At 39.1% G+C, this 24,253-nt stretch overlaps 3 protein-coding genes and 1 pseudogene across 5 annotated transcripts in view; 2 read left to right on the top strand and 2 right to left on the bottom strand.

Annotated features, from left to right (window-relative positions):
* Nucleotides 1–1,662: 1,662 nt before the first annotated feature.
* Nucleotides 1,663–5,722, bottom strand: LOC111319290 (uncharacterized). The gene is made up of 2 exons (XM_022922095.2): nucleotides 3,675–5,722; nucleotides 1,663–2,859 (listed from the first exon to the last, which is right to left on the bottom strand). The coding sequence occupies exons 1-2, from the start codon at nucleotides 5,593–5,595 to the stop codon at nucleotides 1,709–1,711; spliced, it is 3,072 nt and encodes a 1,023-aa protein (XP_022777830.2). The 5' UTR covers nucleotides 5,596–5,722; the 3' UTR covers nucleotides 1,663–1,708.
* Nucleotides 5,723–6,448: 726 nt separating this feature from the next.
* On the top strand, nucleotides 6,449–10,750 carry LOC111319411 (uncharacterized). The gene is made up of 2 exons (XM_022922195.2): nucleotides 6,449–8,228; nucleotides 9,005–10,750. Exons 1-2 carry the CDS (start codon nucleotides 6,611–6,613, stop codon nucleotides 10,171–10,173), a joined length of 2,787 nt encoding a protein of 928 aa, XP_022777930.2. The 5' UTR covers nucleotides 6,449–6,610; the 3' UTR covers nucleotides 10,174–10,750.
* A 1,030-nt stretch (nucleotides 10,751–11,780) lies between these two features.
* The window catches only part of LOC111319603 (uncharacterized), a 37,348-nt gene continuing 24,875 nt past the window's right edge, over nucleotides 11,781–24,253 (top strand). For all 3 annotated transcript variants that reach the window (XM_088763372.1, XM_088763371.1, XM_088763370.1), the window contains exon 1: nucleotides 11,781–14,265. The gene's annotated coding sequence lies outside the window, so the exon portion shown is untranslated. The remainder of the gene's footprint in view (nucleotides 14,266–24,253) is intronic.
* On the bottom strand, nucleotides 21,568–22,467 carry LOC148729580 (uncharacterized; annotated as a pseudogene).

Here is a 24,253-nt window from a genome sequence, read left to right as displayed (position 1 = left end):
GCGAAGTACGTTCATCATGAGATTTGAAGAAAGGGTCAAATAATGGACTGTTTGGGAGAATGAACTTTGTTAAAGCTCGAGAAAATTATCGAGTTTCAGAACGCCTGCGATTCTGGCGGGATGTTACTCGCGACTGGGCCGCGAATGACCTTTCGCAGATGATCACAGAAGATGGAGATGGGGGTTAGAAGAAAGGACGAGGGGAGGGGGAGAGAGAGAGAGTAGTAAACTGCCTGCTTACGAAGCATCTATTTAATTAATGGACCTATGGTTAAGTTGCTAATTGAAGCTTCCCTTTTCCTTTGGACGTGTAACTGAGGGAATTTCCAATGAAACCACAACAAAAGTACGAGTTAAAGTACCGGAAACCACGCGGACTAAATAAATCGTGAATCCTTACAAAACTTTTCTAAGGATTTATGAGGGACAACAGGAGGTATATACAGTGCGTGCGGTCTCCATCTTGTCATGATTGATGACCTTGATTTTCTTTCCCTGGTCCCGGCCCCGCCCTCGACTTCTTATTTATCTTACGAGGAAATTACGGTTAGATATAGTAACAATCAGTGTATTTTAGATGAAAATAAAGAAAGAATGTTTTCAAGACTTGCGAATAATTCTCATTTTGAATTAAGTACGCAATGTTGAGAAACATGCATATTCCGGTGAAATTTGGAAATCAAATGCCAGTATTGCTGGGCAAAATCCTAACACTTCACTAATATCAGACGTATACAGCTGAGAGGGAGGGAAACTGGAGATTTTCAATTCACATTTTCACATTTGAAACTTATTTCAATGGTCTGATAAACTAGTATTAGTATAATTTCAGAGCTGAGCAAAGAGTTTCCAGCAATCTGATTGGTCGAGCGGTTCCTTATATGATGCTAAATAAACCGCTCCACGCGGTTTAGATAAAATGTTAAAATAAAATGTTAATAAATGTTACTAAAATGTTATGATTTCAGAAATTTCTCTGCCGTTCAGCTCGGAAATTATACTAAAACAATTCGTCTCGGGGATTATTCGACCATATTCACCTCGCCTTCGGCGAATAATTGTTAAATATGAAGAATAAAAACATGTTAGGAAACAGTGCAGATCCAGCCGGTAATACCCCACAACTTAGCCTGTAAGCACCTCCTCATTATTAGCGATTCAGGACGTGCATTTCTCTGCCTACCAGACAATTTGATTTCGAATCAGGAAGAGGTTTGCTGGAGGTCTGGAACCAAAACCCCTTGCAAACCTCTTGCCAACTCACGTTGCTCAAAGCTTCATTTGTTCCCTTGGGGGAAAAAAGGCACTTATAGTGAGGGCCCGACCACACCCTACCATTGCCTGCGAGCTGGCAAATTATCTCTGAAAAGACTTTGAGTGTTAGGTTTCAAAAGTGCCTCCATGTTGATTCATTCTTCAATAAATCACACAAAGGAGTTTGCTCATTCATTTTCATTCATAATAATATAATTTTATTTAGTATCTCAATCAAAATAATTTTTATAAACATTTCTAACATGCAATTTGAATTAAGTAGCAATTTGACAGAATTAACATTAAAGATGAAAAGTTCTTCAGGTATGTATAAGCCAACATACTGTATATATTATTATTTTTTGGAAGTTCACAACTTTGTAAATCAGCAAAAAAACCTACCTTAAGTTGAACCCAAAATGACTACCCAAGAAAGAAACCAGAATGTAAGAAATCACAAACTTTTTGTGTTTCTATATACAACAGACAAACATTTCTTGCCACACACTATTAAATGTTTCATTCTCTCCAGAGTCTCAGGTTTGAGACCTTTCTCAAAGTCTTGGAGTAAGTCATTCAATCTCTCTACAATGAATAGCAGTCTTTCAAATTCCAGCACTAATATCTTACGTGGAGAGTCTCTCGTGAAGCTTAACACCATCGCCAATCCTTCAAGGGCAAGAAGGGCCTGGAATTTAAAACCAAACACTTGTTGCAAATCTTGTGATGTATCACTCTCACATAAATAGCTCACACGCCTTATTGTACAGCTAGGCCGAGGTCTGTGAGAGCCAAATCTATGTGAGCATGCGCCAAAAAACTGTTGGCCTTTTTCCAGGTTATCCAGTTTTTTGCTAGTTTGTTGCATCTGGTCTGGTGACCTGGCCAAGCGACACATCACGGCATGGTGTTCGTATGATCTCAAGTGTTTTGTATTCACTGGTATCTCCACTTCACGCAGTGCCACGCCCTTCTCACAATCTTCACCATGGGAGGACCAGTCTTGCAGGCAATACCAACAGAATTCTTTATCACAGAGACCACAGTGCATGTGATTACATCCAGGACCTTTCTGTATTGGGTAATTGCAAAATGGGCAGTTCTTAACTTCTACACTTGTAATTAGCCTCTCTTCTTGGTTGTTTTTAACCATCTTGGCATACCTTTCATGCCTCTTTCTGAACACCTGTGCCTCCTCGCAGGTAGCTGGCCAATGAGCATCCTCCTGGCACTTGAAACACCATGTGGTACCACAGACGCATGCCACTGGCATAGGCTGGACACTACCACCATCCTCAGTACCACAGACCCTGGAGTCCCTTAGTATTGTTGCCTTGACAACCAACTTACACTGGTCTGCAGGACACCATTTCCACTCGGGGCTTATTTCCAGTAAGGTGTCCACCCTTTTTGCCATATGCCGTCCATACAGTGATGGTGTAAGAGACATTAAGGTGACATCATCAACTGTCGTGCTACACCCATGCCCTGGGCACCTCAGTTTTGCTTGGCCAAGATCAATCTGGGTCTTCAAGTGAGCCCTCCAGCAACTGTTACAGAATGTGTGCCCACAGGTGGTCAAAGTTGTGGTAGGGACATTATTATCTGAGGGAAAAAGAGGAAGAATATTCAGTCTTGTAATCATTTGTAACAATCACTCTACTTTTCAGTGCTTTAGTAACTTAACCCTTTCACTGCCAAGATCTGAATGGTAATTCTCCTTAGTGTGTCATACAATTCTTATAACTACATTAGTTTGAAGAATTAAGCATTGGATCAACTACTGATCCGCTAGTTTATATTTTTCTTGATTCTCACTAATTGTCTGCCTGATATTGTATTGATATTGTAAGGAGAAATTCTGTCTTGGTCACTCATAGGAGTCAAAAGGGTTAACTCTACATGTAGGAGCTTACTTATTATATTTCATTTCCATATTAGGCAAATAGTGCTGGTGCTAGGTTATTTCCAATTTTCATAATTGAGTAAAATTGCAGCCCAGGCAATACTAATGAGTGTTTTGTGGATACTTTGACTTTATCTGGTACTGGATTAACCTTTCAAGATTAATTAATCAAAATCTTTGTGGATAGTCTTTAAAAAAATTTTTAATGTTTGAACTTAACTTGATAGATAATCACGCTGATTGGAAATGAATTTAAGAAAGAACTTTTTTCAGGAAGGATACATGTTTCTTATTCATTTGATGGAAAATGCACAAATGAAAAAACTATACTTAAGGTCGAAGAAAAATTTCTTTTCATTTGCCCTAAAAGAATTAAGACTGAAAGAATACCAAGCAGAAATTACAACTCTGACCTCGTTGCATTTCTCTAAATGCTCCATGGCTGAGCTTCACAAAACTAATAAATAAATCATTATTTCAGTTGTTATCAATAATTACTCTATGAGTTGCTTACCACTGCAGCTGATGAGTTCCATAAAACATATCCCGCACTCCATTTCAGTACTTAACACTGGTTTAGGGTTTTCTAGTTGGAATTCTTTTTTCTCCAAGGACATTCGTATCTCCTGACGTGCTTTCTGCAAAGTAAGAGCCTTCGACTTCCAACCAAGCAGATTTGCAAAGACATCAAAAGACAGTTTGGGTAGCCTGGGTTCTCCTGTGTCCACTTTATTGTTGATGTTTGAGCAGAAGCAGTTTCTAGCAGTGTACACAACATCCTCTAGAGTAAGGCCACAGACATCCTTTTTGATACTCATTGCCTTGATTTCAGAAATGAACTCTGTTAGCACTGATTCATGTACGCTTTCTTCACTGCAAATGACAGATGCAAACCAGTTTGGCAGCCTGTTACCATGCTGGAAAAGAACAAACACTTCTCCATTGATGTCCTGAGATGTTAGGGGTGTAACCTTGAGTGCAAATGTCCTTGGGACACTTTCTGCTTCAAAATACTTTTCACCCCATATTTCCTCCAGAAGAACAGGATTAATTTCTTGTGGGAAAAGGAGAAGAGTGACATACTTATGGATGGCATCTGTTGCTGAAGGTAGTTGGTGTTGATTACCATCTCTGTTCGTAACTGAAGATGAATTGTTCAATTCTGAGGACAAGTTGGGATCAACTTGGGTGAATTGTCGAAAACGTTGTCGTCTTCCACCTCTCCCTCCTCTCCATCTGCCTCTTCCTCGCCCTCTGCCTCTCCCTCTTCCTCTGTGCATGCCACCTCTTACTGGTGCCTGCCAACCATCGTTCCAGCCCTGGTCATCCATGTCAGCATCATGATCCCAGCCATCGCTATTATATCCCAAGTCATCCATATCAGCAACAGGAACCCTGTCATCAATATTAGCAACTGGATCCCTGTCATTCATATCAGCAACAGGACCCCACTCGTCAATACTGGCAATATGACCCCCATCATCCTCACCAGCAACAGGACCACTGTCATCTATAGGAGGATCTTGACCCCACTCATCCATAGGAGGATCTTGACCCCACTCATCCATATTGACATCATAACCCCAGTCATACACAAAGGCATCGTAGGGGTAAGGATTAGAATTGCCATTATTATATGCAGATGCCTCTTCTATTTGAGTCAGAAGTTCTTGATGTGCACTGTACATATCATCTCCACTGTCCACATAAATGCACTCCTTTTTAGGTGAGGAAAGCCTTGTGTTTCCGATGGCATTTTTCATTTGCTGTGAAGTCCTAATCTTTCCAATGGGATTTGTTTTCTTTCCAAGGGATGTTCTCAAAAGTGAGTCAAAATAAATTGTGATAGATCTACCAAAGTTGTTTGAGTCACAGCGTTCACTGAGATCCTCCTCGATATAATGGAGAGATCGATCTTCTTCATGGACCTCCTCAAAGTCTTCCTCAATGTTCAAATCGAAACGAGAACTCTTCTTCCGAGTTCCAAACCGCGCCGTGGGCCTCTTTCTCTGTTTCTTGTTCTGCCATGGTCTAGAGGGACAGGGGTAACTCACCTCAAAACGTGTTCTCGCGTCTTCAACGTCAACGAGCAGATCTTTTGTTCGAGCCAATCTGCGCTTGGATTTTCGAGTTTTGCTGTCCTTTGAGCTGTATACTGACAAACAGTTGGGACGATCCTTTCTGTCATTAGTGAATCTTTCCACTAAAACAACCTCGTCCTTCTCGAATTCGGATGCGTTAGCCGTCTTGATAACTTCTGGAAGAAGCCAGCGATTTTGCTTGCCTAGCGAGTAGGTGATGACCTCTGTTTCGTCTTGGCTTCCTTCAGGGAAAGCTGTAGTGTGAGTAAGAAGACCCTCAGATCTTTTGGCTTGAGTTCGCGAACGTACAGTTCGTCCGTTGTTGACACCGAGTTTACCAAATTTCCAAACCATTTCTCCTTTTTTCTTGTAACATTCAACCGTTGTCTCTAAATGATGAATGTTTGGCAGAGTAAATCGAGCCCATTTTATAGTTCCAAAAATCCAGTAAATTTCACACAAGTAAATGCAACTGTGGTGCAATTCATCTCAAAATAGAAAATTTGATGAAAGCGAGTTTCCAATTGGCTGCTAGTTTATTATCCAATCAAAAGACTTGTACTATTAAGTAATGATTTATTTTTAGCTCCAAACTTTTTGTACAACACCAAAACCAAAATAATTTGCCTAGTCTCTAGAAGACTCTTTAAATTGTTTAAGCACATTCCTGTTTTCCTTTGGTCGACTGGTTTACCAGCTACACCTACACGGTTCGGGAAAGCTGACGGAGATTACGAATAAAACATCCAAATAGCATGTGCAATGCCTTCATTTTTTTTATTCAGTCGAGGCTTCAGCTAGAGTCGAACCACTCTCTGAATTCATATTTTTATTTTCTGAAAAAGAAAAACTCGGAGTCGAACTTGAGTTCATCTGTTCAACTGTGCTTTGAAAATTTAAACAAATTGCTAACTTCCTTTATTTTTTTTTTATTTCTATTTATTCATTTTCTCCTTGATTGACTCATGCATGTATTTTTGTATGCATTCATTTATTTTTTCATGTTTACATATTTGTATGTTAAACTATCTTTCATTTTCTTCCAGTAGTTTCAAAATTAGCTAAGAGTATTACCATCAAATGTCACGCAACGTTGTTTTTGGAAGAATGTTACTAAAAATAGGATATTGTACTGGGATTAATATTAGTACGCATAAACTTATTGGACAATACATTTATTAGCCAATCACAGATGAGGTTATATGCACAAGACCGAATTACACCATCAAAGAGACTTCCTCCGCAATGGCTCCATTTATCGTATATAAAAGAGAAATTTGTCACTTATTTATCAGGTTTGAGCTGTTCCCCTTAACTATAGAAGATAATAAATTTATAGACAACGGTTGAGAAAGAAGGGCATTGAGCCATGGAGGGGAAAAGTGGAAAATTAGGCCGTAAAGGTAGAACTTTTCGCTCTCAGTTTTCCCAGATCAAAGGTGGAAGAGTAGAAGGACTTCTGATACACTCTTCAGGTGTCAGTTCGCTCCAGGACGAAGACCAAAGTGTAGAAGAAGTGATCACCTACTCACTGGGAAAACAGAATCGTTGGCTTCTGCCGGAAGTAATCAAGACTGGCTGTGTTAGTTCTGGAAACGATGAAGAACTTGTGTTGGTCGAGCGCTATGCAAACGCAAGCCACAGGAAACCTACTCGAGCAGACTGCATCTCTGTGTTCAATTCCAAAAATGGCACGTTGCGCAAACCTAGACGAAAGTTAGCACACACTAAAGATTTACTTCGAGACGACGAAAAGATCAAGTCTCGGTTTGAGGTGACGTACCCGAATCCCTCGGGATCGTGGTCGATACGTCCCAAGAAACCTTTTCGTCATCATGGAAAAAGGAAGAAAAATAATTATAACTATTCTTCCACCAGTGATTGCTTACTTGAAGATTATGATGACGAAGTGGTTGAAACCGACTTTGATAGTGAATTTGAGGAGGATTTTGGAGAGCAATTGGACAGATCTTCAAGCCTTGGTCTGGACATTCTCATGAGGAACTCTTCATCAGTTCCACAAACACATTATGGCAAGGAAATGTCTTCTCTGAACAAAAACTGGAGAGACAAACAAATTGAACCTGAGCAGACAAAGAGGCATTTCCTTGTCAATGATGGTACAGAAATGCACCAAAGGCATTTAGAGTACTTGGAGGAAATCAAGGCAGGATCATCCCTTTTAGATTCCAGAGAAGAACAAATACAGTCAAACAAGAACATTCGAAATCCTGAAGTGGGCAAGAAAAGGCGTCGTAGAGCAAGAAACCCAGCTCTCTCTTCAGTGGCAGGTAGCAAAGTAGCCAATGAGTCTGTGCTGCAACTCAAAACTTGTTCTGATCCAGTTGAATGTCCAAATCCAGACATTGATGATGGCATTGTTCTTATGATGAGAAAGCATGAAATTATTCCAGAGACCCTTGCACAACAATGGCATCACATGTATAAGGAGGGTTCTAGTTACCCTAGAACTTTTTCTCTCAATTTAACATCGCTCATACCCTTGTCCACTGGCGATGAAGTCTTTGTTGCCTTCAGGGTACTTGGGGACCATGGGAGGTGCCACTCAGGTGAAATAAAAGCTGTTCTGAACATGGCTGTTTACAGAGATGGCATGGATGATTATAATAAAACTGTCAGTGATTTAATTTCCCAGATCAGTATGATGCAATCTGATCAGAAAATTTGGACCATACAAGAAATCACAGACCTGGCTATTAGTTTTCATTTAGAGCTGGCAAAGAACAAAACTGTAAAGGTGCACTGCAAAGAGCCAAGGAAACCAAGGCTGTCACTGGATGTTTTCCAAGATCTGTGTGGATGGACATCAAAGGCTTTCTCTTCTCATACAGCCAAATATCAAGTTAAGAAATGCCTCTCAGAGGTCACAGGCCACCCAGAAATGTCTACTGCAGCTATTCCTTTGGATAGCAATTTTGTGATGATGGAATTTTGTGGGATCTGTTTCCAAGAGGTGAAAGATAGAGGTAAGCTTTCAATTATACTTTACTGGCAAATATTCCTTGTATTGGAGGGACCAGTGTATGTTATTTAATTTTCAGTGGTGATGACAAAAATTTTTTTAAATAATTGTTTTCAAATAAATTATCATAAATTTCAGAACCTGATAATTATGGTCTATATTGTTTATTATTTGATTTTTGTTATCAATATTGTTTTGTTCACTTTGCTTTGCTTATATATTTCTGCATGCATAGTGTCTCTAATTGCCTTAATGTTTTAAAGGAGGGAAATGAAAAAAGAATTTTAAACAGGATGACCAAAAATTTAGAAATATTTCATTTAAGAGGTTGGAATGCTTTGAATACTTTTTAGAAATGCCACCTAGGTAACATTTTCTTCACGTCAGGGTTTTAAAGAGAGAGAGCTTCAAACTTTTTAAGACATTTCTCAGTCTTAAGAAAACAAGTTCGAACATAGTATACATCACTTGATTGATCAATTCATTGTTGCTCTATCAGGTTGTAGAGTGTGCATATGACTAGTCATGTTGTCATGTTGTAAGAGCAATAGAGCACATTTTCCATGCTCTATTGCTGTCACAAGGCCACCTGGGATGTTGGGAGAACACTTCGAAAGCGTATAAATCCCTTCAGTTGCCTTTGGCTCATGATTTATACATGTACATGTATGTTCTGTTGCCTAAATAGAGCTCAGCATTAATGTTTGCACTCATTGCTTCAACTTATCCAGCTAGAAGATATGATCAGGTCTTGAGCATCAAGAAAATGTTGTGTTTCAGAGCATGATGGCACCATTCCATTTCTCTTCTTGAATGCCTGTGGCCATAAGTTCTGTAACAGTTGCTGGAGAGCCCATTTGAAGACCCAGATTGATCTAGGCCAGATGAAACTGAGTTGCCCTGCACATGAGTGTAGCATAGAAGTTGATGATGTTACCTTAATGTCCCTTGCACCATCTCTGTTTGAACGGCACCTGGTAAAGAGGGTGAATGCCATGCTGGAGATAAGCCCCAAGTGGAAATGGTGCCCAGCTGACCAGTGCAAGTTGGTTGTGAAGGGAACAACACTTCAGGACTCCTCCAAGATTCATTATGCAGAAGATAGTGGTGGTGTCCAGCCTTTGCCAGTGGTATGTGTCTGTGGTACCATGTGGTGTTTCAAGTGCCAGGAAGATGCTCATTGGCCAGCTACCTGTGAGGAAGCTCAGGAGTTCAGGCAGAAAAATGCATCTTATGCTCGATTTGCAACAAGGAAGGAAAAGGAGTTGATTACCAGTGTACAAGTGAAGCGCTGTCCTTCCTGCTATTACCCTGTCGAAAAGGGTCTCGGTTGTAATCACATGACATGCATCTTATGTCGCAAAGAATTCTGCTGGTCTTGTTTGGGAGACTGGTCAGCATCTAATATTAATCACTCACAGTGTAGACTCATTCAACTAACTAAAATCCAGCTGATCACAAAATGCATAAACATTGTGTCTTATCAGCATATTGCAGTTACAAGCCGGGTTGCCAGGGCTTCAAGTTTGATATGTCAAATCCACAGAAAACTTGACAAGATAGAGCATGATCTTAACATTTATACAAAATGTTTTCCCTTGAGGCCAGAACTTAAAAAGAGAAGCCGTACAGAGCAGCGACTAAAGATGCTCTGTGAGAATAATGCTTTCCATCTTTTGAAAAAAGTTTTCAATTTTAAATTCCAAGCACATTTAGCTCTAGAGGGGCTGGCAATTAGGTTGTCATTTTCAAATGGTGCAGGTTGCAGCAAGAAACTTGCTTTGGAGTTTAGCAGGTTGCTTTTTATTGTAGAGAGAATGGAAAATATCCTACAAGACATAAATTGTTGTCTTGTTAGGAGAGAAAGTTTATCAAAACTGGGACATTTTATTAAGTTTGGTAAGAAGTGTATTCTTTCAATTGGCAGGAGAGTGAATGAGCATCAGTGAATTACGGTAACATTTTTTGAAATTATTGACAGCAGAGGTTGCTCAAAAAAATGGAAATTAATGTAGTGCAAGCAAATGACTAACCCCAGTATGTCATATTTTAATTTATGAGTCTATAAGTTAGTTTGTTCTTTCCAATTGTTGCCATAACCAATAATAATTTATTATCATCTTCTGAAATTAGACTTTATTTTATTTATTATTTTATTGAAACTGATAACGATTTACTAGAATTGGCGTTAAGTCCCTCAGGGGTAATCAGTGTGGAGCTTTTCAATGTAGTTCTAGAACACTTGTTAATACGAGTGTTAATTGTCACAAGATGAATTCAACCCTCATATTTCTCTCTTGGTTATGCCTGTGAAATGGGTGTTTTATTAATACCATATCCTCTTCTTGATATTTTCGTCAGTTCTCATTACCTGTCAGCTAGAAAAGGTATTAAGGGGTTGGGCGATTTGTCATACTGATTATTCCTGTAAGTTAAATGGTTACAATTTCTTAATGTTTGTTGATATATAGATCACAGGTTTTTTATATATATATATATATTAAAGTGCGGATCTGCTAATTTTCATTTGTCTGTTTGCTTTTTTTGGTTTTTTTGTTTTTGGCCTCTTTGGGCCGGTTATTTCAACTAAGTCTAGCCGTTGTTTAACAAAACTGCGTTCCAAGCCATCTTCAATTTAACCGAACCTTCAAACTGAACATTCATTTTTGTTAACCGTGTCGAGGGGGCCGAAAGCTGTTAGTGGAAGGACATTAATTTTATTTAACTAAATCAACCCTTTTATAGAGAATCCATATGGCCCACTACTTGTGTAAAACCACAGTTTGGCTTAGACTTTGTGTAAATAACTGGCCCTTTGCTTCGTTCGATCTGCGCTGCGCCTCGTGAGTCCTCATCATTTTGACCACTTTGATGACGAACATCATTGTTGAAAGGCGTACAGACCACGCTAAACCACTGTCGATTTGTTAATCTTATAGAAGCGAAAAAAAAAATTAGATTATCTATATATTAATCATATATGTTTGCAGCGAAGCGTACACCACTTAGTTTTTCAGTGGTCGAGATTTTGTGCCCTCTTTTCCCCTTTTTTCCACAGGCAATATTCCCCCAGCTGAGCTTTTCGCGATCGCATTCAAATTTTCCTGCTTCAGTGATCATGAATTATTAATGACGTTCAGGCATTCTGTGCGATGAAATTGAGCGCCAAAATGAAGTGTAGAAAGATATGAGGGGTAATGCCCGCCGTAACTGTCTTTTCATTTTATGGCACTGTTTTCCTGTTTATTGTAGCACGTTTCATAATGAAATTTTCACTGTAGACGTCTCTTTTCCGTGAAAGGCATATTCCGCAGTTTTGCACAAGTACATTTTGTACAATTACACTAGCTACACCCTAAAGCGCTAACAAATACAGTTGTGACCAAATTAGAATTGCCACTCTCGTGGAATAGTGGAATAGGGAGGCTTAATTTTTGCAGAATTTGGCTTCGTGAATTTGTCACAATTTAACTTCTTGAATTTCGCGAAATTAAACTCCCTGGGCTGCGTTGTCAGCGGTTTTACTTCAAATACAAGAAGGGGGTGGTCACTCAGCTTGGCGCGCGAACTGGAAGGTTAATAACTGTACGGCTGGACGTTTTTTTAGTTTTGGTTTTGCGAGATGTCTTTGAACGGTAACGCTGACAAGGTTGTTAGTCTTCTGAGAGAAGCAGCTAGTTTGCTCGGTGGAGTTCGAGAGTCTGACGACAAGGCTGTTTCAACTGCAGGAAGAGTTGTTACAGGGACTGAAACAGTGGTGACGAACTCTGTATCCAGTTCGAGTCCTGACCAAAACCGGGTGCTTGAAAATTTCAGGTCACTGTTTTCTGGCTACCGAACAACTAAACATACTATGGTCAGCGTTGATAACCGCTTCTCTCGCTTCGCAAACGAGGTCGATTACGCGTGGAGGTATCTCGCAAGCACATTTAAGACCCAATCTCATCGGAAAATTGCATAATCTAAGGTATCGCAGTCGTGGCTACCACTCTCTAAAAATCTTACTACATCATTGAGGTGAACACGGAGACATTAGGGAGCTTAAGCAACCACGACGACGAACGGAGGACGACGACCGGAAGTAGCGAGAACGTCACTGCGCAAGCGCGAACCAAGAATTCCGTCGTCGTCTTATCGTCGACGACTTGAGATGGACCAGTTTCAAGTCGTCGTGAACTTCCGAACTTCAAAGCAGTTTTTCTCATCAAAAGGTGCGGCTTTATTGTCGTTTTTTTGACAGTCTATGGCCGGTTGGAGTTTGTATTCGCTTCTTCGGTTGATTTAAACCTCCCTGTTCAGTTTTCTAAACAAATAAAATTCGAAAACCCACTAACTCATTTTCCTTCCTCCGAACAACAGATGTCAAGTCAAGCGGTGAAAGCGACCACGTTAGGTTTAAATTTATTTGAGTATATTTTATGAAAGAATGCTGTTTATCATTTTTATTGAATGAAAAGGTTTAAATGGCAGTGCAATACACCACCGCTTTCGGTCAAAAGCTGTGTGTATGGAACTGTCGGTTTATTGCTACTAAAACATTTTGCGTGTTGCTGTTCTTCCGTCGAGACGCTTTAAACAGCAAAGAATTCTTCAGATCGGTGTGTCAACATGAGCGTGCGTGAATACCTCTCAGGTTTTGCGAATATATTTTCGAAATGTTTGATAAAGATCTAGATTTACAGCGATAAAAATTAGCATTGATTAAAATTGACAGACTTGAGTCGTTTGCTCGCCAAAGGAAGGAGCATCAAAGGTAGAACATATCAGGCTAACGCACGTTGAAAATCAGGCAAGCCTTGGGCAAAATAGGTTTGTTTATACCAGCAACACTTAGAACTGAATTTTAATCTCGAATAACTTCCGTAAAATTTATATTTTAAACTTTTATCATGCGTAAATTATTGTAAATAAAGCTAAAGCTTAATAATTCCTTGGACTTTTGATGTTCAAGAATTGAATAACGTACTCTCGAACTTTCGATAAAGGTGAAAATTTTGATCCCTAACCGAGAAGAAGGTTTTGGAGGTCTCTGAACGATGTCATTTCTTAAACTGACGAAGCGAGAATAAACAAAAATTTCAGACGTCGTCGTCCTTGAGCAACTTCACTGCTTAAGTTTCATTTTCCCGCTAAAAACGACGTCCTCGTTCCAGACCCTCCGCGATTACTTGACGTCGTCGTCGTCCCTTTCGTCGTGGTTGCTTAAGCTCCCTAATCCCCGACTTCGCACGCGGAGGCGATGTTCTATGCTGAGTGACCGCCCCCTTCTTGTACTTGAAGTAAAACCGCTGACAACGCAGCCCAGAGAGTTGAATTTCGCGAAATTCAAGAGATTCAATTGTGACAAATTCACGAAGCCGAATTCTGCAAAAATTAAGCCTCCCTATTCTACGAGAGTGGCAATTTTAAATTGGTAACAACTCCATTTGTTAGCGCTTAAAGGTGTAGTTAATCTAATTGTACAAAACGTACTTGTGCAAAAGTGAGGAATATGCCTTTAACGGAAAAGAGACGTCTACAGTGAAATGAAACGTGCTACAATAAACAGGAAAACAGTGCCATAAAATGAAAAGACAGTTATGGTGGGGATTACCCCTCATAGAAAGGTTGACGAGTTTTCAAGGGTTATGTATTTAATACACAACCTCGTTCCCAGGGCTCTTCCCTTTTTGAATATTTTGGCAGGCGCCAAAATGTTCAAAAAAGGGAAAAGCCCTGGGAATGAGGTTGTTTAATACACAATATTTGTAGGCTTACTCTTGTTAGGATAGCAATAAATTATTTTCCGGGTTTTCGTGGTAAATTAATGGATAGGATGAGGAGCGTGTAGTAGAGAGGGAGAGAGGCCCTGGAAACTGACGTCTTAACGTGATATTCAATACATACTTGGTATCCACTCAGATTAGAATTTCCGAGTTTCAGTACTTCCGCCATGTTGCAAAATTTTCTCGAGTCAAGTTGAGCCAAAGGCTTCGTTTCGTTCCTCGCCTGTACCCAGACTCATTCCTTACCGCTAAAGTTGTTGCAACCTACGATGCCAGGTAACGTTGTCGCATTGTTGTCTATTATAATATAGCAGACAAGTCAACGTAACGAACTTGACGTGATATTTAGGTCGCTGCGCAGACTGAATGAGGAACTGAGTGGCCATATTGCGGCCTCCACTTGAGCTTCTAGCGGTATATCTTTTTAAAGTAAGTCAAGGGTGTTTGATACAATCTTAGTAGAAGCTAGAGTTTCCTAATTTTCGAACTAACTTTACACCGCCTATTTTTCTTCTTTTCATATTTGGCTCCTTCCAGCCTAAATTTGATGAAGTTTTGACGACAAAAGAATTTGCTTAAAAATTATTTAAGACCTTTAGTGTCCTGCCTTTCTGTGGGAAAGTATCTTGCTGGGTTCCCGATCATGGTGTAGTAACGCATAGCATTTACATTCAAATTGTCTGATTGTAACACACAATCTTCGCTGGACGATGTCTGATATCCTTTCTGTATTTCATTTTTACTTATTATCATTCACAGACAACGACGGTAGGGCATTTTAAGACTTGGGCTTTTTTACTGGAAGCCCAAGTAATTATATCAATTCTCACGGGTGTTACGAAAACGAAGACCCTCGAAAACGAAGACCTAAGACCTAAGACCCGGTCTTCGCTTTCGTACTACGAAAACGAAGACCCTGCGGTAAATAGAAAACCGTAGAAATTACAAGTTAAACACACATTAAACGGCAACAACGCTTAGACTACTAGTATAATACATTACACTTCACGCATTTTTTCCATTATTATACTGCCAGTACTACTGGCCCGTCTTATCTGTTCTGTTTCGCTATGCGAGCCAATTTGGTGTTGATATTCTCGAGGGTTTCCTCGGGTAAACTTACCACACATATCATTCTGGAACAGCAGGCAGAATAGACCCTTTCAAGGTTAACGCCGCCATTTTGGCGGAGGTGCAAAACTGCTAGGGCGAGCGCAAAATGTACAGTGAATGTATGGAAAAAGTCAGGAGATCGATGCTCGTTAATTTGAGGAAGGTTGACATTCTGCAACTTCTATAAATTACGAAGTAAAGATACCTAGCAAAAGATGTTGCCGATTAAATGTGAAGGGTTCAGGCTCGCTGAGAAGTGAGAAATCTTATTTTTAGTTTTTCATACAAATGCTTTTAAATTTTCCCGCAAAGGGCGGCTTGGTTTAGAGACAAATATATGGAAAATCAAAATCTTCATTCGCGGCTTTTTTCGCGAGAATTCATTTCTCAAATTTGATCGGTAAACTGGTAGGTCTGGTATCTTTAGTTTGTAATTCAGAGAAATTGCACGATGTCAGCCTTCCTCAAATTATCTAGCATCATTTTCTCGACTTTTCCCATACATTCACTGTACATTTTGCGTTCGCCCCAGCAGTTTTGCACCCCCGGCAAAATGGCGGCGTTAACCTTGAAGGGTCTATTCGCACGCTAGCCGCCTTTGATTTATAGTTTGCGTTGCGTGACAGAATAACAAGGAAGGAATAATAATGGGAAGAAAACGGTGAAGTGTTATGTATTATATTACTAGTCTAAGGGTTGTTGCTGTTTAATGTGCGTTTAACTTGTAATTTCTACGATTTTCTGTTTACAGGGTCTTTGTTTTCGAAACAAAGCTTTATTTTCGTACTACGAAAATGAAGACCGGGTCTTAGGTCTTAGGTCTTCGTTTTCGAGGGTCTTCGTAACACCCCAATTCTCACGCCACCATTCCGAAAGTGTTCTTTACATGACAGATAAGTTTTTCAAAGAAATATCTAAAGCAAAACTTGCCAACATTCAATGCATCTAGAACGCTTTGTAAACCAATGACGCTGGAAGATGTTGTCCTTGATTTTGGGAAACTTCATTGAGGTTACAGCTGTAAGCATTGATAATATAGGGACCTTAAGGTGGCTCGTACTGGTTTTCATCTTTTTGATGGTCTGTAACTTTGAAAGAATACAACAGAAAGACTGACCAAGGCCAATTGAACACTTTTACGGGGTTGAATTATATGATAATTGGTTATCCAAAAATAGGTGTCATTTCGTCGCTAGCAGTTTCCATGGCAACGCTTTCATAGGCTTACTCAGACGCATTTTTTAGCTTGTGGCCTATATAATTCGAAAACTAACCCGGTGACCCCCTGATTTTTTTCAGTCATTGCTTTTGGCACTTGAAAAGGAAAATGCACAAAGATTTTTAAAAAATTCTACGGAGCGGAATTTCAGAAAATGTAGAAAAAAGGCAATTTTCACACATCGCAAATTTCCTTCCGTAGAATTTTCTAGTTTTTTTTCTGATGATTTCTTTCGACGTTATTATCATATTGGAACAATAAAAAGAAGGGGTCACCGGACTTGTTTTCATGCAATAGCTTTCGTGAGTTTATCAATTTCCACGCGCGTTCTCGCGCATTTAAAAATCTGGGCCGGGTTGTTCAAAACTGTGTTAAGATAACCCAGGGTTAGTGTGAAATTTGATTTCAGATCTGAAAGCTCTGAAAGAAAATTCAGCTTAATTCCATTTGTCTACAATTTGACGATTAAATGTCTAAAAAAAAACTAGGAAAATTATCCCAAAATGGCTTTTGATTAGAGAAATTTAGAAACCTGGATTAAAATTTAACCCTGGGTTAGAGCTAATCGGCCTTTGAACAACTGGGCCCTGGGCTATAAGATCGAAATTTGCTCATGATTTGTTTTATTTTTTTTTTTTTAATTTCTTTATTTTTTTGGCATTTTACAAAACATTACTCTACTTACAATACACTACAGGACTCAGTTACAGTACGTTGCTTACAATAGTTTACTGAGAACACAACACAAACAAAGTATAGTTTACAATAAACTTGATTACAGCAGATGACTTACTATCGATTACTTCACTATCTACAAGATACTCTACATTTACATTACGTAACGACATATTACACTCCTTTCAATATGTTACATAAATTACTTACAGTACCTTAATAATAGTATATAGCGAAATTGTGTGCTTTACAATAAAATTGACTTCGTATGCTACTCTACACTGTTTGGACGACACCCATCCCACAAAACGATATGTGGCAAAAGCTTATTCCATTTCTGAAAATGTTTAGCTAATTTATTCCGCTTTGTTGCTATCTTCATTTCTACCTGGTATATCTCCCCGATTTTGGTCTTATAAACTCCTATACAAGGATTTTTAGAATTCAATTTACACTTGTATATATAAAATTTAGCTGTCAGTATTAGGTGATTTAGAATAGTAAAGTCCTCTTCCACATTGAAAGCTCCAAAAATTATATCCCTTATTGTATAGGTTTGAAAACTAACTTGACATTCACCAAGCCAAGAACAGAAAGCTTCCCAGAAAGCCTTGGTAACATTACACTAGAAAAAGATATGTTCGAAGGATTCAACCTCTTGTTCACAAAAAGTGCACGAGGGCGAATCTGCCAATCCCCACCTAAAAAATCTTTCGTTCGTAAATACTATGTTATTTAATACTTTATATTGGAATTCTCTAATTTTAGTTTCAATTGTGACGGTAAAAGGCAGGGAGTATATCCTCTTCCAGTCGAACGGAAATTGTGGAAATTTTTCCCTGACCTTTTTTTGTTCAGTTAGAGGGATTTGCTTTTTGCTTTTAAACGCGTTATAAAACGATTTGGATGTGATTTTTGCTAACATTTCCTCCGAATTTTCCAAATTCAAATAGATTGTCATCTGTATTAGAGGGGGAATGTTGAGCGCTTTGTCTAATAATACGTCTCCAGTCACGAGGAATGGCATCCACGACGCTCATTAATTTAAAATATTGTAGCGGAGATAAATTTGCATGTAACACCTTAACACCCTTTACGAAGATTCCAGTGTCAGATATGAGATCACCGATCGTAACAATTTCTTTAGAAAACAAGTGTTTTTCAAAAAATGGGATCTTTTGGACAGTAATATTTTTATTGTTCCAAATAACCTGGTGAACTACATCTTCGTACGAAAGAATCGAAGGTCGCCTCAACCTGGACCAAGCGTCCAGGCACTCCTTATAAAAGGTCGGAAGGTAGATAGGTAACTGTCTGGTATCAAAATTATACTTAAGAATAAGTTCTCCCTCTACCTGAGAAAGGAAGTACTTTAATGTTATTTTCCAAGAGCTGTTATTATCCTTATTTGTAAATCTTTTTAATACCATCACCCTCTGTGCGAGGATCATTGACTAAATATCCAACATCTTAAGCCCTCCATCCTCAATATCATTGATAAGAGTGGTGCGTTTAATTTTATCGTTGCCTTTCCAAATAAAACGGTACATCAGACTGTTGACCTCTTTGATTAAATCATCTGTGACTGCAATCAACGCCGCTTTACTCAAGACTTTAGGGATAATAAACGATTTAACAAGCTGTATCCTTCCCAGAAGTGTAAGCCCTCTCCATTTCCACATATTTATTGTGTTTTTAATGGACTTTAAAATTGCTTCAAAGTTCGCTTTCATCCTGGATGAGACGTTATAGTCAAAAACAATTCCTAGAATTTTAATTGAAGTTCGTACTTTATAAGCATAACTGTTTTGATCAAGACGATGGCTGCCAATTGCAAAAATTTCAGTCTTATCTTTATTAACTTGGGGGTTGGAGAATCTCGAAAACGACTCCAGAGTCGACACTAAACGGTGATATGACGTAGTATCTCTAAGGAAACAAGTCATGTCATCTGCAAAAAGGGTTAGTTTGATTTCTTCCTCCTTAACCAATATACCTTTAATTTGATTGTCTTCACGAATTCGACAAGTGAGCATTTCAAGAGCAAGGATGAATAGTAAAGGTGACAAGGCGTCACCTTGCCTAACTCCGCATCTGACTGGGAACAGATCAGTAGCAAAACCATTGTTTAGAACACAGCTGGACACATTAGTATAAAACGTCTTAATCCACTGTAGAAAGTATGTTCCAAAATTATTTTTTTTCAAGACTTTGAGGAGGAAGGTATGATTTATAGAGTCGAATGCTTTCTCGAAATCTACAGCCAGAAGGATACCAGAACAACCTGTAAATTGGGCAAATTCAAGTACATCTTCAACCGTTCGAACTCCGTCCATAATTGATCTCTCTTTGTGCAGTAAATGGTTTGAACCCGGGGGTAACATGTGAAGGTGTAGTCTGATCGTCCGGGTGAGTGTAGTCCTGAGAAGGACTGTTGTCGGTGGCAGTGACTGACGTTTCGACAACCTGTGCGGAAGTCATCATCAGAGTCAAGTGAGTGATTCTACTGACAACAATCACTCACTTGACTCTGATGATGACTTCCGCACAGGTTGTCGAAACGTCAGTCACTGCCACCGACAACAGTCCTTCTCAGGACTACACTCAACCGGACGATCAGACTACACCTTCACATGATCTCTCTTTAATAAAGCCATTCTGGTTAGGGTGGATCAAATAAGGTAGAATTTGTTCTAGCCTTCTTGCAATTACTTTGGATGCAATTTTAACATCGACATTAATTAAAGAGATTGATCTCCAATTCTTTATAAAACGTTTGTCTTTGTTTTTCTTTTCTATAAAAGTAGTCATAGCCTGTTTCTGTGAATTGGATAGTTGTCCCTGTTCATGAGCAAAATTTAAGGCATTGACAAGGGACCTCCATATGAGATTCCAAAAGCCAAGGTAAAATTCCACAGTCAAACCATCGTTTCCCGGTGCTTTGTTTTTCTGAAAAGATTTCAAAGCTTCGAAATATTCATTAGTTGTAATATTGCTGTCCAAAAGCTCCCGCTGCTCGTCCGTCAGTATTTTAGTATTAATATTCCGAAGGAATTGGTCAGTTGATATGCAATCACAATCACGTAAACCTGTATCGTAGAGACTTCCATAAAAGTTTTGGATCTCCGTCATTATCTGTTTCGGATCAGTCGTGCATTCATCGTTTGTGACCACTAATTTTCTAAAATTGCTTTTTTTCTTTTTATAATTTTCTAAATTCAAAAAAAATTTATCGCTTTTTTCTCCGTGTTCATACCAATTTATTCCTGATCGGATAATTGCCCCTTGAGCTATATATTCATATTGTCTATCATATTCAGTTTGCAGGATTTCCAGTTCACTCATGTGTCCTGGGTTAGGCTGTTCATCGCATTTTGCTGTGCATTTTTTTCATTTTTGTTCCAACAGTGATAGTTTCACCCTTCGATTTTTAGCCTTCTGTTTGCTATAGGAAATTGTTTCATAGCGGATTTTTTACTTAATAAAGTCCCAAAGGACCCTTGGATCTTGGATATCTTTTCCTTCTTCCAGCCAGATGTTATATCTATCAGTTACTAATTCAATGTAATCTTCATCTTCTAAAAGACTGGAATTAAATTTCCAAAAAGATGGACCCCTTCCTGTTTCTTCGATCCCATTGAAATAGCGGAGTGATCGGTTCTTATTGCCGGAATAATATCTACATTCTCTACCTCTTCCTGAATACCACTGGTAATTAGCCAGAAATCTAGACGGCGTTGTACGACTGGGTTCTTTTGTCTCCACGTAAAACATTTGACATCTGGATTTCTGACTCTCCATATATCAATCAAATCAAACGACGAACACAAATCCTCGATCTTTTTGCAAGATTCTTTCATTTGTGGCTTGCCTCCGGAATCATCCAAATTGGCATCAACAATGACATTGAAGTCGCCTCCAATAATTACTTCGCAATTTTCTACTAATTCTAAGTCATCGAGCTTCTTTTGGATTTCTTGGAAAAAAAACGCATTGGTCTTTAATCTTATTAGGCGCATATATATTTACCAAAACAAACGGTTCGCTTTGAATAAGACACTTTAAAATAACAAATCTCCCCTGCTCATCTTCTCGAAGAGCCTCGATTTCGTAATCAAAATTCGCCTTGAAAAGAATCATAACTCCCTTGCTGTGTTCCGAACCATGACTGAAGAAAATATCTCCCCTCCATTGAGCTTTCCACAAGTTAACAACTTCTGGAGTACTGTACGTTTCTTGTAAAAGGATGATATCAGATTTCTCTTTCGCAAGCCAATTAAATAACGCTTTCCCTTTGTCAAGAGAACGAATCCCTCGAATATTTAAAGATAACATTTTGAGATTTAAGCTACCTTTCATAAAATATGAAAGCGGTGCCAGAATTTATAAAGTAAGCGGAGAAATTAATATTATGAAAAGCCCTTTCACACATGCAGATCAAGCCATAGGTGTTGTGCAAGGCGCCCACAATAGTACAAAAAGCAATTAACACATTAATTTCTACGGTTGAACACAAAAGGAAAAAGACAGAACGATATACAACTGAACAATTAAAAAAGTAGCCAGCAAAAGCTGTTAAATAAGCTACTAACAAACAAGGTCTTGCAATTCTCATAACACGTAGAGACAATACGATTACAAAAAACTCCGGTTTTGGAAGCAAAACATTGCTTGAATTTGAATATATAAAAATGTTTGTACATGGCCCGAATTTTGGTATGAGCTACAATTCTATATTTGAACACCGTCGATAAAAAGTTTATCAGGTTCTGCCCTACTAAAATAGGCGGTCTTACCATCCTCTTTAGTCTTCTTGAACAGTTTCATCTTCTTCTTTCTGCGCTCCATGATTTCTTTTGGAAGATCCGGCGATATCCCAAAGTCTTTTCCTTTGAGTTTTCTGGCGTTAAACATGACCTTCTCTCGATCAGGGTATCTCAAGAAACGTACAATAATCTGTCTGGGTTTTCCGTCGGAGGGGTCCCGCTTTCCAATCCGATGTACTCTTTGAAATTCTAATCCATCGACATCTTCCAAACCTAGCTCCGTTCTCAAGAAATTAACCAAAACCTTCTTTGTGTCTTCCTCTGCGCCTACTTCTTGGATTCCAAAAAAGCGTAAGTTCTCCCGCTGCTGGTAGACCACCATATAAAGTTTTTCATCTTTGAGCTGGTTAAGCTGGGTTTGTAATTCTTGGATTCTCATCATGAAGGATTTCCTTTCCTCATCAGCGAAACTCATCCCGTTCTCTATGTCGTTCAAAGTCCTCTCCGTTTTCTTCTGAAATGATTCGAGACATCAACCTTGGTTTGAAGAGAGCAGACTTGGGCATCCACAGATTTAACATGGTTCTCAAGTTCTTCAAGTTTAGATTCTACTTTTCCAAGTTTGAATTCAACTGCTCCAAGTTTCTCTAATACGAGATCTAGTTTTGGCATAACCTGCTCCGTCATATTGGATGAGGTCGTCGTTTCGTCTCATTTACAGCTTGTTCCCGAACTAGTAGATGAAGTACACCTTATTTTTTTATCATCTGGTGAGACATCTTCCGTAGATGAAGTTGAAAGATTCTTCCACGTTTTTCGTTTGTTAGAAGTGGCCATGCAAAGCTTCGAATAACGGAGCTGACACAAACACGTTTACTCCGTCATATTACCCGACCCAGTCTCACGTAAGTAGAAGAAATTCCTCGCGCCGCCACGTACCAGTTTCCTCGCGCGGGGAACAGATAACTCTTGCGTCACGCGCGAGAGAAACGTGCTAAAGAAGAGCGAGATTAAAAGACGAAAGTTTAAAACAAAGATGGCGGCGCGAGGAATTTTTTCTACTTACGTGAGAATTTTACGTACGAGCTTGTAGTTGATGTGTTGAGCGGCCACTGTAAATGCAGGAGATAGAAACTAAGATAAAGAAGACGATTTTTGGAGAAGTAAAGGTTGCTTCACTTCACATTTAAAAGAAATATTCAACCGATATGAAATCTTGCGACGGCGAAAAAAGAAGAACTCAAGTGAAGGATAATCTACCTGAAGTGAAAGAAGACTTTGAAACTTCAAGGAAAATAATATGATACAGCCAGAAGTCGTGTGTGGGATTTTTAATATGAGCCCGGGAGGCTGTCTTTGACAGCTGTTTAATGATTTTCTTAGCAGTAAACGTCTGTAAATATCAGATCGTAGGCGCGCGCGCGAGCACACGCAATTGTCAGCGGTAGCTCTAACAGATCATGAGCAAATGTCGATCTTATAGAATCCAGATTTTTAAACGTGCGAGAACGCGCGTGGAAATTGCTAAACTCACGAAAGCTATTGCATGAAAACAAGTCCGGTGACCCCTTCTTTTTATTGTTCCAATATGATAATAACGTCGAAAGGAATCGTCAGAAAAAAAGTAGAAAATTTTACGGAAGGAAATTTGCGATGTCTGAAAATTGCCTTTTTTTCTAAATTTTCTGAAATTCCGCTCCATAGAATTTTTTTAAAATCTTTGTGCATTTTCAAGTGCCAAAAGCAATCACTGAAAAAATCATGGGGTCACCGGGTTAGTTTTCGAATTATTTAAGCCACAAGCTAAAAAATGCGTCTGAATAAGCCTATGAAAGCGTTTCCATGGAAACTGCTAGTGATGAAATGATACCTATTTTTGGATAACCAATGAATATATAATTCAACCCCGTAAAAGTGTTCAACTGGCCTTGGTCAGTCTTTCTGTTGTATTCTTTCAAAGTTACAAACCATCAAAAAGATGAAAACCGGTACGAGCCACCTGGACGCGGCTGCCTTTAAGAACGCGGTCACGTCCGAGAGGGCATGGGTCGTGACCGCCACCTTTGCGCGGGAAATACGAGCCTTAAGATTTGTGTTGTGTAAGCGGTTGCCGAAACACATAAACAAACACATTCAGTCAGAGAATAACTGCTGGAATCAGGCGGTTTTGCTGCTATGACGTCCTTTAAGAAGACCCGAGAACTTTTAACAGGCTCTTATTTGGCCGACATCATTTCTAAAGGAAGAGAAAGTAGAATTTCAATCAAATCTTTGGCGCCATTTTTATCACAACAAACACGAGTCGAAAAAAGATGGCGCAAAACAATATAAATAATGCAAAATCATTTTCTAAAGCGGTCCTAAACTGCCACTGATTCATTTTACACGATAAAAATGAAGGTTAAAATAAAAAATAAAGCATACTGTCCGAGGAAAATTTACCCAGGTTTACCTGCTTTTCGGATTCCTTTCTGAAGACTGGACGCTCACG

This window comes from Stylophora pistillata, chromosome 6 (genome assembly GCF_964205215.1).
Source record: "Stylophora pistillata chromosome 6, jaStyPist1.2, whole genome shotgun sequence".
Taxonomy (NCBI): Eukaryota; Metazoa; Cnidaria; class Anthozoa; order Scleractinia; family Pocilloporidae; genus Stylophora; species Stylophora pistillata.
This window is presented reverse-complemented; position numbering and strand designations above follow the sequence as displayed.